The 13,056-nt window shown below is 46.8% G+C and overlaps 1 protein-coding gene and 1 long non-coding RNA gene across 8 annotated transcripts in view; one reads left to right on the top strand and one right to left on the bottom strand.

Moving 5' to 3' along the window:
• The window catches only part of LOC137503712 (cytochrome P450 3A9-like), a 124,368-nt gene that overhangs the window by 4,706 nt on the left and 106,606 nt on the right, over positions 1 to 13,056 (bottom strand). The window contains exon 12 of the mRNA XM_068231107.1: positions 386 to 548. Coding sequence (XP_068087208.1) covers positions 386 to 548 — 163 coding nt within the window. The remainder of the gene's footprint in view (positions 1 to 385; positions 549 to 13,056) is intronic.
• LOC137503713 (uncharacterized) overlaps positions 1 to 13,056 on the top strand; it is a 58,698-nt gene that overhangs the window by 36,679 nt on the left and 8,963 nt on the right. For all 7 annotated transcript variants that reach the window (XR_011019307.1, XR_011019308.1, XR_011019306.1 and 4 more), the window contains exon 2: positions 402 to 509. This is a non-coding gene — a long non-coding RNA (uncharacterized lncRNA). The remainder of the gene's footprint in view (positions 1 to 401; positions 510 to 13,056) is intronic.

Raw genomic sequence — 13,056 nt, 5'->3', positions numbered from 1 at the left:
ATCCACCAGGGTGGATTTTCAGATTGCTTGATCTGCAGATGAATGTCAGTTAAATCATGTATGTATGATGATCTGCAGATCTCATAGACTATCATTGCAATTTGCAGGAATGGATTTTTGGCAGGAACAGATCTTTTGCAGATACTGATCTTTTGTGTCTGTACAGCATCTGTGTGTGCAGCATCTTGCAAAGATTTTTATCTGATGGGGAGTGCAGCTCCATAGAAAAGACTGAGTAGAGTATGGCTCTCATACTACATGAAGGGTGGTAAGATTGGTCTGTGATCTTTCATTTTAGTCTGATGTGTGTATGTACCCTTAGAGTGACAGTATAGATTATCAGACTAACAATATTAATTTTGTAATGAGCTTAAAATTAACTTACCAGTGTATCTTCACAGGGCCGACAAGTAAAGTGCTGGAGTACAGAAGCAATTGCTACTTTCATGCTCAACATAGCAAACCTCATTCCAATGCAGTTTCGAGGTCCATCCCCAAATGGGAGGAAGGTAAATGGAGTATGAGTGGATCTATTTTCTTTACTGAATCTGGGGGGTAAAAGTGAGCAATAATAAATATATTATTTATTTTTGCTAAATGTATAAGAAGTAAGGCTAATTAAATCCTGATAGTCTGCACTGAAATACTCATACTAGCAATTTTACATATGGTACCTTAAATAGAACCCGAGGCGGGGGGGGGGGGGGGGGGCGGGGGCAGATGGGACACAGAGGCCTGTTCTCTGCCTGATGACATTGATGACATGCTTCTGTGTCACCACACCGCCGCTCTCTGCTCTCCCACCGCCACTCTATAGCCCCCCGAGATTAGCAACAATATTTGTTGCTATATTGGAGGGAAACACAGGGAGCGATTCCCTGTTCAAAACGCCCACCAGGGGTGTTCCTGAAGGGTTTCCAGAGCTGCCATTGGGCAGCTCTCTCTCCCTGGCCACGCCCCCTGCCGCTCCCCTGCCTCTACCCTGCCTCCCTGCACGTTGCGAGAGACACATAGTATCTCCTTACAGCGGCCCACAGGCAGGGGCAAATCCAGGATTTCCAAAGGGGGGGATTCCTGAAAGCGGTGTGTGGGCGTGACCAAAGCATGGTGTGGGTGGAGCCAAATACGAGCAGTTTCTAGGCTAAATTTCACCCAGGGCAAGGGCGTAAAATGCGCCCCCAACGTGGAGACAGATATAGGTGCCCGCAGTATAGGTAGCCAGCTATAGGTCCCCCCCCCAGTATAGGTAGCCCATATAGTTGCCCCCAGTATAGGTTAGATAGGTATATGCCCCCAGTATAGATTAGATAGGTATATGTCCCCAGTATAGATTAGATAGGTATATGTCCCCAGTATAGATTAGATAGGTATATGTCCCTCAGTATAGATTAGATAGGTATATGTCCCCAGTATAGATTAGATAGGTATATGTCCCTCAGTATAGATTAGATAGGTATATGTCCCCAGTATATGTAGGCAGGGGTATATGTGCCCAGTATATGTAGCCAGGGATATATGTGCCCAGCATATGTAGCAAGAGGTATATGTCGCCAGTATATGTAGCCAGGGGGTATATGTCCCCAGTATATGTAGCCAGGGGGTATATGTCCCCAGTATATGTAGCCAGGGGGTATATGTCCCCAGTATATGTAGGCAGGGGTATATGTGCCCAGTATATGTAGCCAGGGGTATATGTGCCCAGTATATGTAGCCAGGGGTATATGTGCCCAGTATATGTAACCAGGGGTATAATATGTCCCAGTATATGTAGGCAGGGGTATAATATGTCCCAGTATATGTAGCCAGGGGGTATATGTCCCCAGTATATGTAGCTAGGGGGTATATGTCCCCAGTATATGTAGGCAGGGGTATATGTGCCCAGTATATGTAGCCAGGGGTATATGTGCCCAGTATATGTAGCCAGGGGTATATGTGCCCAGTATATGTAACCAGGGGTATAATATGTCCCAGTATATGTAGGCAGGGGTATAATATGTCCCAGTATATGTAGACAGGGGTATATGTGCCCAGTATGTTGTCGGTATAATATGTCCCAGTATATGAAGCAGGGGTATATGTGCCCAGTATATGAAGCAGGGGTATATGTGCCCAGTATATGAAGCAGGGGTATATGTGCCCAGTATATGAAGCAGGGGTATATGTGCCCAGTATATGAAGCAGGGGTATATGTGCCCAGTATATGAAGCAGGGTATATGTGCCCAATATATGAAACAGGGGTATATGTGCCCAGTTATGAAGCAGGGGTATATTATGTGCCCAGATATGAAGCAGGGGTATATTATGTGCCCAGATATGAAGCAGGGGTATATGTGCCCAGTTGAAGCAGACGTATATGTGCCCAGTATATGAAGCAGAGGTATATGTCCCCAGTATATGAAGCAGAGGTATATGTCCCCAGTATATGAAGCAGGGGTATATGTGCCCAGATATCAAGCAGGGGTATATGCAGGGGCGTTTCTAGCTATTTTGTCACTCCAGGCAAGAAAACCTGTGGCGCCCCCACCCCTCTGTGCCGCCCCACCCCCCACCACATAGCGCCAATCCTTATTCAACCCCCACCACCATGCCCCCCACCACGCACACACAAGCCAGTTACCGGAGCTGGTTGTGGACAAACTGAAGGCAATGGGATGATGGCGAGGGACTGGAGGAAGCTCCAGGGAAAGTAAAACAAAAGTTGTAGTGTACCATCTCTGGGTCTGCGTTTCTCTGTCTCTGACTGAGGCTAAGATTCAGCAGCAGCTGCTGCAGCATCACCTCAGACAGCATGATTGCTCGCTGCTGATATCATCATTATCAGTGGTGCTGCAGCAGCTGCTGCGTCACTCAAACTTAAAGGGAACCTAAACTGAGAGGGATATGGATGTTTCCTTTTAAACCATACCAGTTGCCTGGCAGTCCTGCTGATCTCTTTGGCTGCAGTAGTGGCTGAATCACACACCTGAAACAAGCATGCAGCTAATCCCGTCTGACCTCAGTCAGAGCACCTGATCTGCATGCTTGTTGAGGGGCTGTGGCTAAAAGTATTAGAGACACAGTATCAGCGGGAGAGTCAGGCAACTGGTATTATTTTAAAAGGAAAAATCCATCCTTTTGAGTTTAGGTTCCCTTTAGGACCCTTTTCCACTAGCAAATGCAGGTGATTTGCGCTTGCAATCTTGCAAGCTCCATCTTCCACTATCCGCGTTCCCCTTTACCATTGTCGGGAACAAGAATCGTGACGAGAATCGCGCTGGACGGCAATCGCATTTCGGCAAAAACCGAACCAAGATTAAAGCGTTGTAGTGGAAAATGAGCACCAGAATTTACATGCGGTGCTCTAGCGACTAGAAAAACAGCTGCGATCCGCTTCTTGAATTGGATCGCAGCCAGTGGAAAAGGGCCCTAACAACTCTGCCCAGAGTGGCCAGCATAGCTTGCTTCACCCACCTAGTGACAGCCCAGCTCAACAACAACAACAACAACACACACACACACACACACACACACAGTGTCAGTGTACTGAATAGATCAAGGCTTACTTTGGAGATGCTTAGCATTACACAGTTTGCATAAAACACATACCGGTACACACAATGCTTACATTACTTGTTTAACATGTGTTGCTATTAGTGTAGTGCATTACACAAGCAATGTGCGCAGTGCGTAGGTAACATTTGCATGCATTTCGTATGCACATACATTTTTACCATCCAATAATGACTATACCGCAACAGTTAAAGTAAACCTGAGCCGAAGCTCTGGTTCAGAAAGAGATACTTAGAGAGAGGGAAGCCTCTGGAACCTGTTGAGGCTTCCCTTGCTGTTCTATGGTCCCCTGCCGCTGAGCGTGGACCCCCTTCCTGCACATTGGGGCTGTGCTCCTCTTTGTTACCAGCACAGTCATGCTGCACTTGGTGACAAAAGAGGACTGTGACCCCAATTAGTTGACCAACTAGCCCTTGTCAGCAATCATCCGGGGGTCTGCGCTCAGCTACAAGGGACCAGAGGATCCAGAGGCCTCCCTATCTTTAAGTATCTTTGGCTCAGGAGTACTGAAGGGGGGGGGGGGGGGGGTTATCGGTGGAAAATGAGTTGAACTTACCCGGAGCTTTTAATGGTCCCCTGCAGACATCCTGTGCCCGCGCACCGATGCTCCGGCCCCACCTCCGGTTCACTTCTGGAATTTCAGACATTAAAGTCGGAAAACCACCGTGCCTGCTTTGCTGTGTCCTCACTCCCGCTGATGTCACCGGGAGTGTATTGTGCAGGTCCAGTATGGTCTGTCGACACGGCCGTGCAGCAAGGACACGGCCGTGCAGGCACAGTGGTTTTCCGACATTAAAGTCGGAAATTCCAGAAGTGAACCAGAGCATCGGTGAGTGGCTGCACGGGCACGGGACGTCTGCGGATGATCACTAGAAGCCCCAGGTAAGTCTAACTGTTTTTTCCCCCTACAGTAGTCCTTTAAAATGGGCTCCTGACATTCCCAGTTATTAGGGTGCTGCCACAGGCTGCAATGCAACATCCCGCTATGGCGGCACTGAGTGCGTAATTTAGGTGCCAGCATTCTGCCATTGTATTGCCAATCTCAGGCTAGTTGTATGGGGATTCCAGAGCGGCACAGCAAAGATTTTATCTGTAATAAGCCCTCTGCTATATTATAGCCAAGCAATGTTCGGTGCTGTCAGTTTGGCAATCAGGAATGGGTGCTCAGCTATACTATAAATGAGCGCGAGGGGTTAGTTTGGGTTGGGAATGTGTGATAGGCTATAGTATAGCCAAGCACTTTTTGGCTGCATCGGTTTGGAGATCAGGGATTAGCATACACAGAAAAAGCTTGGTGTGCATGTGTGTGTATGTACTCTGTGCATATGTTTGTGTGTGCACGTGTGTGTGTGTGTGTGTGTCTGTATACTATGCAAATGTGTTTGTATGTGTGTGTGCATCCCATACAATGCCCTGCATACCTCTAGACTGTCTGCTTCTGAATGATCTCTGCAGGCTGTTGGTGGACTGTACTAAAGTAATCAAATGAGAGGCTTTTCATTTGTCTTCTGCCATCCCCAGACCTGGCATATCACCTCTGGCTTCCCTTCAGTAGCAATACTTCCGTGGGGGGAGACAGCTCAGGACAGGCACACACAGGGGTCAATACAGTGGCGTAGCTAAGGAGCTGTGGGCCCCGATGCAAGTTTTACAATGGGGCCCCCCCAACCACTCTATACATAACAATTGATACGGCACACCAAAACCTGCCAATGGCAACTACAGTGTCAGAGGTGCAAGAAGGGGATGGGGAACAGTTTGTTAATGGTTACCACTATTCAAAGTATCTATAGAAGTGATTATTACCAGCACAGGACCAATAGAGAGCTAATACTGTAGTTGAGGGAGGGCCCTTCGGGGCCCCTCTGGCCCAAGGGCCCCGATGCGGTTGCTACCTCTGCACCCCCTATTGCTACGCCCCTGGGTCAATAGTTCAGGTAGAGCAGAGACACGGACAGCAGTATGTGTGTCTTCTGCATTCACTATGTTTCCTGTACTAGTTCTATCAGTGTTTAGGACAAGGCAGGTGACCCACAGGGAGGAGGGAGGGCAGTGGGGGGTGCTGGAGACTACAGCTATTTAATGAACTACTGCCAGTGACAGGCAGCCGTGCAGTGAGTGGAGGCATGTGAGCAGCACCCCCCCAGATGCTGTACCTGAGGACAGATGAAATCTCCCCCACCTTATGTCTCTGCATGCCTGGCAGCAGCAGCATATCTCCTCCTGTAGTTTTAAACCTCGTGCTGGGCTGAGCAATGAGAAAGAGGCTGTGTGTATGTGTAATGTGACACAGCCGGGGAGAGACAGGGGGCGGGGCAGCCAAGTGCCGAGCTCTGCAGCTGCTGATACATGGCAGAGACGGCCTTGGCTAGTAAAGTATAGCATCGGTTTCACTGCCGAAGCGCTCCCCAAGATGCTGTGCCTGCGGACAGATTTCCCCCTGTCCCTATGCCTCTGTCGCTCTGAGTGGAGAGGGGGCGGTCCAGTAGGCGGCACAGCTGAGCTGAGCTGCCTGTCATAGAGGCAGCCAGCATGATGGAAAAAAAACACACACACACACACACTGGCTGCATTAGCAGCCGCGGCGAGTGGCCCCCTGCTTTGCGCCCTTCCCCCACCCACGGCGCTCCAGGCAAATATTTATAGTTGCCTGATGACTGAGACGCCTCTGGGTATATGTGCCCAGTTGAAGCAGACGTATATGTCCCCAGTATATGAAGCAGAGGTATATGTCCCCAGTATATGAAGCAGAGGTATATGTCCCCAGTATATGAAGCAGAGGTATATGTCCCCAGTATATGAAGCAGAGGTACAGTATATGTCCCCAGTATATGAAGCAGAGGTATATGTCCCCAGTATATGAAGCAGGGGTATATGAAGCAGGGGTATATGCCCAGTATATGTAGCCAGAATGGCTGGCTTCCAAACATCCCCCTGGCGCCGGCCCTGCCTCCTAAGTGAGCCCTGGCTGCACTTGCCTGAGGGGAGAGACCGCCCGAGCTCATCCAGCATCACTACGGAAGACTAGTCAGTCCAATCAGGGGAAGGAGCGCGCCCGCTGCGGCTGGATGCGTGGCGCGGTGACGTCACGTCTTCAGAGTCATACCGTAGCCATGGAGATCAGTGGGACGCCATCACCGCCGGCCGCTGCCGAGACAGGTAATGTATTCTGCGCCGCGGTCCGGGGCCCCCCTCCGCTCGTCAGAGAGAGCGACCTCCTCGCCGCACACACGAGCAGGCGGCAGCTGCGCTATACCATCTGCAGCTGCTCGAATTCAGAGGAGGTCGCCAATGGGAAATACCACTTCCGGTCTCGGTGCAGGGGGGTATTCCGTACACCCGGAATACCCCCTTCCGTGCGCCAGTGCACAGGAGCGGCGAGGAGCAGCGTTTTTTTTTGGCTACCTGATACGCTCTGTCACTGGATCAGGTAGCCTACTTTTTGTTTTATTTTTCAAGCCCACCTTGTACTCTCTTTAAACATGAAACCTATCTTTCTGACTTCACTTTACCTCATGATTCACTAACAGTGAACATCCATTAAAGTTTCATATTAATCTTGCACCTAGTTGTGTGTGTTTAAGACTCATGTGTTCGCCCCCTGTTCTAGTGCATTGCGCTAGTGTATATGGGAGCTCTTCGGATATCATCCAGTCCGGTGACCTGGTGGTGATCAGGGGTAGAAGTTTATGGAGTAGTGCCACCCCATTTAATGAGTACAGCGTCTTCTACCACACCCATTGCCCAAGTAAGATTGAGTAAGACAATTTTATCTATTTTTAATAGTAATAATAAGGCTTTTGGATATTTTTCTGGGACTCCATCTTGCTATGCCACACACTGTCATGCTGTCAGGAGCCTTTTTTTCTTCAGCAGTTATTACAGCTGTTCTAGAAGCCATATTAAACATACTGTTTGCCTTAGACCCATTTACATTAGGGCCTATTTCCACTAAACGCAGATTGGATGTAGAACGGATGGAGAAAAACTGACTCCAATGAATGTCTATGGGCCTGTTTACACTAAACGCAATTTTTCTGATGCAGATCTTCCCATAGGCATTCATTCGAGTCTGTTTTTCTGCATCCATTCTGCATCCAATCTGCATCCAATCTGCGTGTAGTGGAAACAGGCCCTTAACCTCCTGGGCGATACAATAATATCGCCAGGGGGCGGCGCAGCACATTTTTTTAAATTATTATATTTTTTTAATCATGTAGCTAGCCTAGCGCTAGCTACATGATAGCCGCTGTGCAGCGGCATCCCCCCACCCCCTCTGATCGCCTACGGCGATCAAAGCAAACAGGAAATCCCGTTCAGAACGGGATTTCCTGTTTGGCTTCCCCCGTCGCCATGGTGATGATCGGAATGACGTCATCAACGTCAACGACGTCGTGACGTCAGAGGGAGTCCCGGTCCACCCCTCAGCGCTGCCTGCCACTGATTGGCCAGGCTGCGCACGGGGTCTTGGGGGGGGGGGGCGAGGCACGGCAGGTAGCGTCGAATCAGCGCGGAGCGGCGGCGATCGGTATATACACGCAGCTAGCAAAGTGCTAGCTGCGTGCAACAAAAAAAAAATTATACAAATCGGACCACCAGGGCCTGAGAAATCCTCTGTGGCGGCTTACCCCGAGCTCAGCTCGGGATTAGCCCCCAGAGGGTTAATCAGTTGCTCTCAGTTATAACTGAAAGGACAACGGATTTTCAAAGTAATGCCCATGTTTTCCTATGGCACCTTTCACACTTAACGCATTTTAACTGAAATCTTTTTCACAATGCACTGCCATGGAGAAGGAAAAAAAAACGTGTACCAACTGATTAAGTGCTCGACAGATTTCAATCAATAATGTTTTCTCACCCAAATGTGCTCCATTTGAGATTCACAAACTAGCTTGAATCTCCAAGAGAGTAATTTCATCAAACATACTTGAATTCTCCTTTTTCATTATTTGCTTTTCAATGGCAGCCTCAGAACCAGGATTAAACAAATCATCAGTTACAGTACAGCATTGTTAGTTATTACAACCTCATCCAGGACTGACCACATTTCCAAAAGAACTTCCAACCTTATAACTTTTTGCACATTCTTCCCCCTAAATGTAATATTCCACGTTTTTATAATATGACATGATTAAAGAGGAACCGTAAACAGAAAAAAAAATCCAGTAAAAATGCTTGGGACGAACCATGTTTACTCCTGGCAGAGTAACCGTTTTTTTTATTCCAGTAGTTGTAACTGTTATACAGTGAGGGCTCTTTCACACTAGAGGCTGCGGTAGAAAAGTCTGAAACTCAGCCTTTTGCTTAACGCCAATACATAGCGTTTTCAAAGCGTTCTACAGCTCATATGAAAACGTCGAGTTAGATGTGAAAGGTAAAATGAAAGTCTATGGACTTTCATTTTACCTTGGAAAACGCCAACTTCAGCTGTGGCGTTAAAACGCCGAAAAAGTCCTCTGGTGTGAAAGTGTCGACAACAAACCTCCAACTACCAAACCAGTATATGTCGCACACTATTAGCATAGAAAAAAATTTCTTGCCATACACATATTGCAAAAATAGAAAAATATTTTATTCAGAAATAGTAAAGCTAATATTAGCATATATCAGTGAGTGTATGCTAATATTAGCTTTACTATTTCTGAATAAAATATTTTTCTATTTTTGCAATATGTGTATGGCAAGAAATTTTTTTCTATGCTAATAGTGTGCGACATATACTGGTTTGGTAGTTGGAGGTTTGTTGTCGATGGTTCATGTTGCCAGTGTCTGCACCTGTTTTACTGCAAGCAGGATTATACCTGAATTGAATTTTGATAATAAGTGTTTTTGGTGTGAAAGTGCCCTGAAGGCTGTAACCACCTTTTTTTTTAATCTTTTAACTGACTGATGTCATCAGAAGGCGCCCAATGCATGTGTGGAAAGAAGTGCAGTTAAAGAACTAGGAGTCTAGTGGTTTGTCTGTACATACAAACAAAATTGAATGGCTGCTGTGAAATAGTTTTAGTAAAGTAATTGCAGCAGGGTAATTGAATAGAAAAAGGGTGGTTTATGGTGATGAATGGGGAAAAGAGAAGATCGGGTCTATTTATGTACTGTGAGAATCAAGTTTCAGCCTAGAGCAGTGATGGCTAACCTTGGCACTCCAGCTGTGACAAAACTACAAATCCCATCATGCCTCTGACTCCCCGATGTAGGCTTAGAGATGTCAGTGTATTGCAATGTCTCATGGGACTTGTAGTTCCACCACAGCTGGAGTGCCAAGGTTAGCCGTTACTGGCCCTAGAGGGTGGGGCATAGAAATCTGTTTCATTGCTCCTCACTCAATCTGCAAAAAGCAAAAACCTCCCCCATCTTATGCCTGGTACACATCATGCTATTTCCCATCTGATAGTCGGGTAGAATTGATTATTTCTGACAGATCCGATCTGATTTCCGATTTTGTTTTTCTAGTCAATTTTCCGATCACTTCTATACAAAATCAATTGTGGATGTGATTGTTTACCTTTGGCAGCTGCTGGATGTGAAGACATTTTTTTTTTTTTTTCATTTTGACTTGGATACATTTTAAATCAGGTAGTGCAGTTTTTGGTTCTTTAGATTTTAACAGGTTCAATTTTTTACTGTAAGCTGTGTTCTGTCAGTAAGGGCCTGAGTCCACTGACACAGTTATGTCAGCTTTTCAGTTACACACCAATGTTACAGATGCTGAACAGCAGGCAGAAGCAGACACAACTGCATTAGTGGGCTCAGGCCCTTAGGCTCCTTGTACACTATGGGGCTGATTCACTATAACAAATAGCGTGCCTTATCAGCAGCCCCGTTTCTATGGGCGTGCGATGCGTGCAATCGCCCGGGGCGCTGGATTGTTGTGGCCGGAGGGGGGCGCTGTGGTGGTGGGAGCGGGCATAATAGTAATAACTCACCTTTCTTCATCCGAATAGCCGATCTCACGCTGCTTCAATGTACTTCCTGTCTCGGCATCTGTCTCAGTAACAGCGCCCCCTGTGATGATGTTCCGCATGTCAACACAGGGGGCGCTGTTACTGAGACAGATGCCGAGACAGGAAGTACATTGAAGCAGTGAGATCGGCTATTCGGCTGAAGATGAAGAAAGGTGAGTTATTACTATTATGCCCGCTCCCACCACCACTGCAGTACCTACCTACCTAATCTATACAGCAGCACCTACCTACCTACCTAATCTATACTGCAGCACCTACCTACCTACTCTATACTGCAGCACCTACCTACCTACCTACGCTATACTGCAGCACCTACCTACCTACTCTATACTGCAGCACCTACGTAATCTATACTGCAGCACCTACCTAATCTATACTGCAGCACCTACCTACCTAATCTATACTGCAGCACCTACCTAATCTATACTGCAGCACCTACCTAATCTATACTGCAGCACCTACCTAACCTATACTGCAGCACCTACCTACCTAATCTATACTGCAGCACCTACCTACTTAATCTCTACTGCAGCACCTTGCCTACCTACTCTATACTGCAGCACCGACCTACCTACCTACTCTATACTGCAGCACCTACCTAATCTATACTGCAGCACCTACCTACCTAATCTATACTGCAGCACCTACCTACCTAATCTATACTGCAGCACCTACCTAACCTATACTGCAGCACCTACCTACCTACCTACCTAATCTATACTGCAGCACCTACCTACCTAATCTATACTGCAGCACCTACCTACTTACCTCATCTATACTGCAGCACCTACCTAATCTATACTGCAGCACCTACCTAACCTATACTGCAGCACCTACCTACCTAATCTATACTGCAGCACCTACCTACCTAATCTATACTGCAGCACCTTACCTACCTACCTACTGTATACTGCAGCACCTACCTACCTACCTACGCTATACTGCAGCACCTTACCTACCTACCTAATCTATACTGCAGCACCTACCTACCTACCTACGCTATACTGCAGCACCTACCTACTCTATACTGCAGCACCTACCTAACCTATACTGCAGTCTGCAGCACCTAACTACCTACCTAATCTATACTGCAGCACCTACCTACCTAATCTATACTGCAGCACCCACCTACCTAATCTATACTGCAGCACCTACCTAACCTATACTGCAGTCACCTACCTATCTATCCTATACTGCAGTCACCTACCTATCTAACCTATACTGGCACCTACTTATTGATGCTATACTGCAGTCACCTACCTAAGCTATACTGCAGTCACCTACCTATCTATCCTATACTGGCACCTACTTATCTAAGCTATACTGCAGTCACCTACCTAAGCTATACTGCAGGTACCTACCTACCTAACCTATACTGCAAGCACTTACCTATCTAACCTATACTGCAGTCACCTACCTATCTATCCTATACTTATCTAAGCTATACTGCAGTCACCTACCTATCTAATCTATACTGCAGGCACCTACCAAACCTATGCTGCAGGCACCTACCTACCAAACCTATACTGCAGACACCTACCTACCAAACCTATACTGCAAGCACTTACCTATCTAACCTATACAGCAGGCACCTACCTATCTAACCTATACTGCAGTCACCTACCTACCTATCTAACCTATACTGTCACCTACCTATCTAAGCTATACTGCAGTCACCTACCTATCTAAGCTACCTATCTATACTGCAGGCACCTACCTATCTAACCTATACTGCAGGCACCTACCTACCAAACCTATACTGCAGGCACCTACCTATCTAACCTATACTGCAGGCACCTACATAGCTAACCTAAACTGTGGGCACCTATACCTGGCTCCATGGCGGGGAAGGGGGGGGGGGCGATTTTTACACCCTCGCCCTGGGTGAAATTTAGCCTAGAAACTGCCCTGCTTATCAGTTAACATGACAAGAGCTCCACTCATCCTGCCCTGAGCCCCTGCGGGTCCAATCACTTTAAAGGACATTATCCACGCACTTTGATTGGCCCAGCAGCCTGTCAAGTTCCTTGTAAAGGGCAGCCTATTGGGCCAATAAAAGTGCGGGGATAATGCCCTGAAGGCTGGGGGCACACTTAGCAGAAATGCAAGCAATGTGGAAAATGCAGTGTTTTTGCCGCAAATGGAAGTCTATTGGCCGCAGGAAAAAACGCATATCAAAAGTGCACATGCGTTTTTGCTACATGCATTTTCAAAAATGCAGGTTTTGTTGCATAGTCTTCAAAAACACATAAAAATTGCACATAATGAAAGTCAATGGAAACGCAATGGTATTCGTTTTCCATGTGTTTTTCTATGCCTTTTTGATTAAAAAAAAATTGTTTTCTGATGTATTTCTGCTTCCTGTTGTCTTCCTAGTGATTTGCATAAAACGCAAATGCATTAAACTGCAAATGCATTAAAACGCACGCAAACGCTTGAAAATCGTATTACGGTAAAAAAAAACGCTAACGCAAATACACCCAAAACGCAGCAAAAACGCACACTGCATGAAAAGAAAACTTGACATAAAATGCACCCTTT

The sequence above is a fragment of the Hyperolius riggenbachi genome, chromosome 4, assembly GCF_040937935.1.
Source record: "Hyperolius riggenbachi isolate aHypRig1 chromosome 4, aHypRig1.pri, whole genome shotgun sequence".
NCBI classification, from domain to species: domain Eukaryota; kingdom Metazoa; phylum Chordata; class Amphibia; order Anura; family Hyperoliidae; genus Hyperolius; species Hyperolius riggenbachi.
The sequence above is the reverse complement of the archived record's forward strand: the minus strand, read 5'-3'. Positions and strand labels throughout refer to the sequence as shown.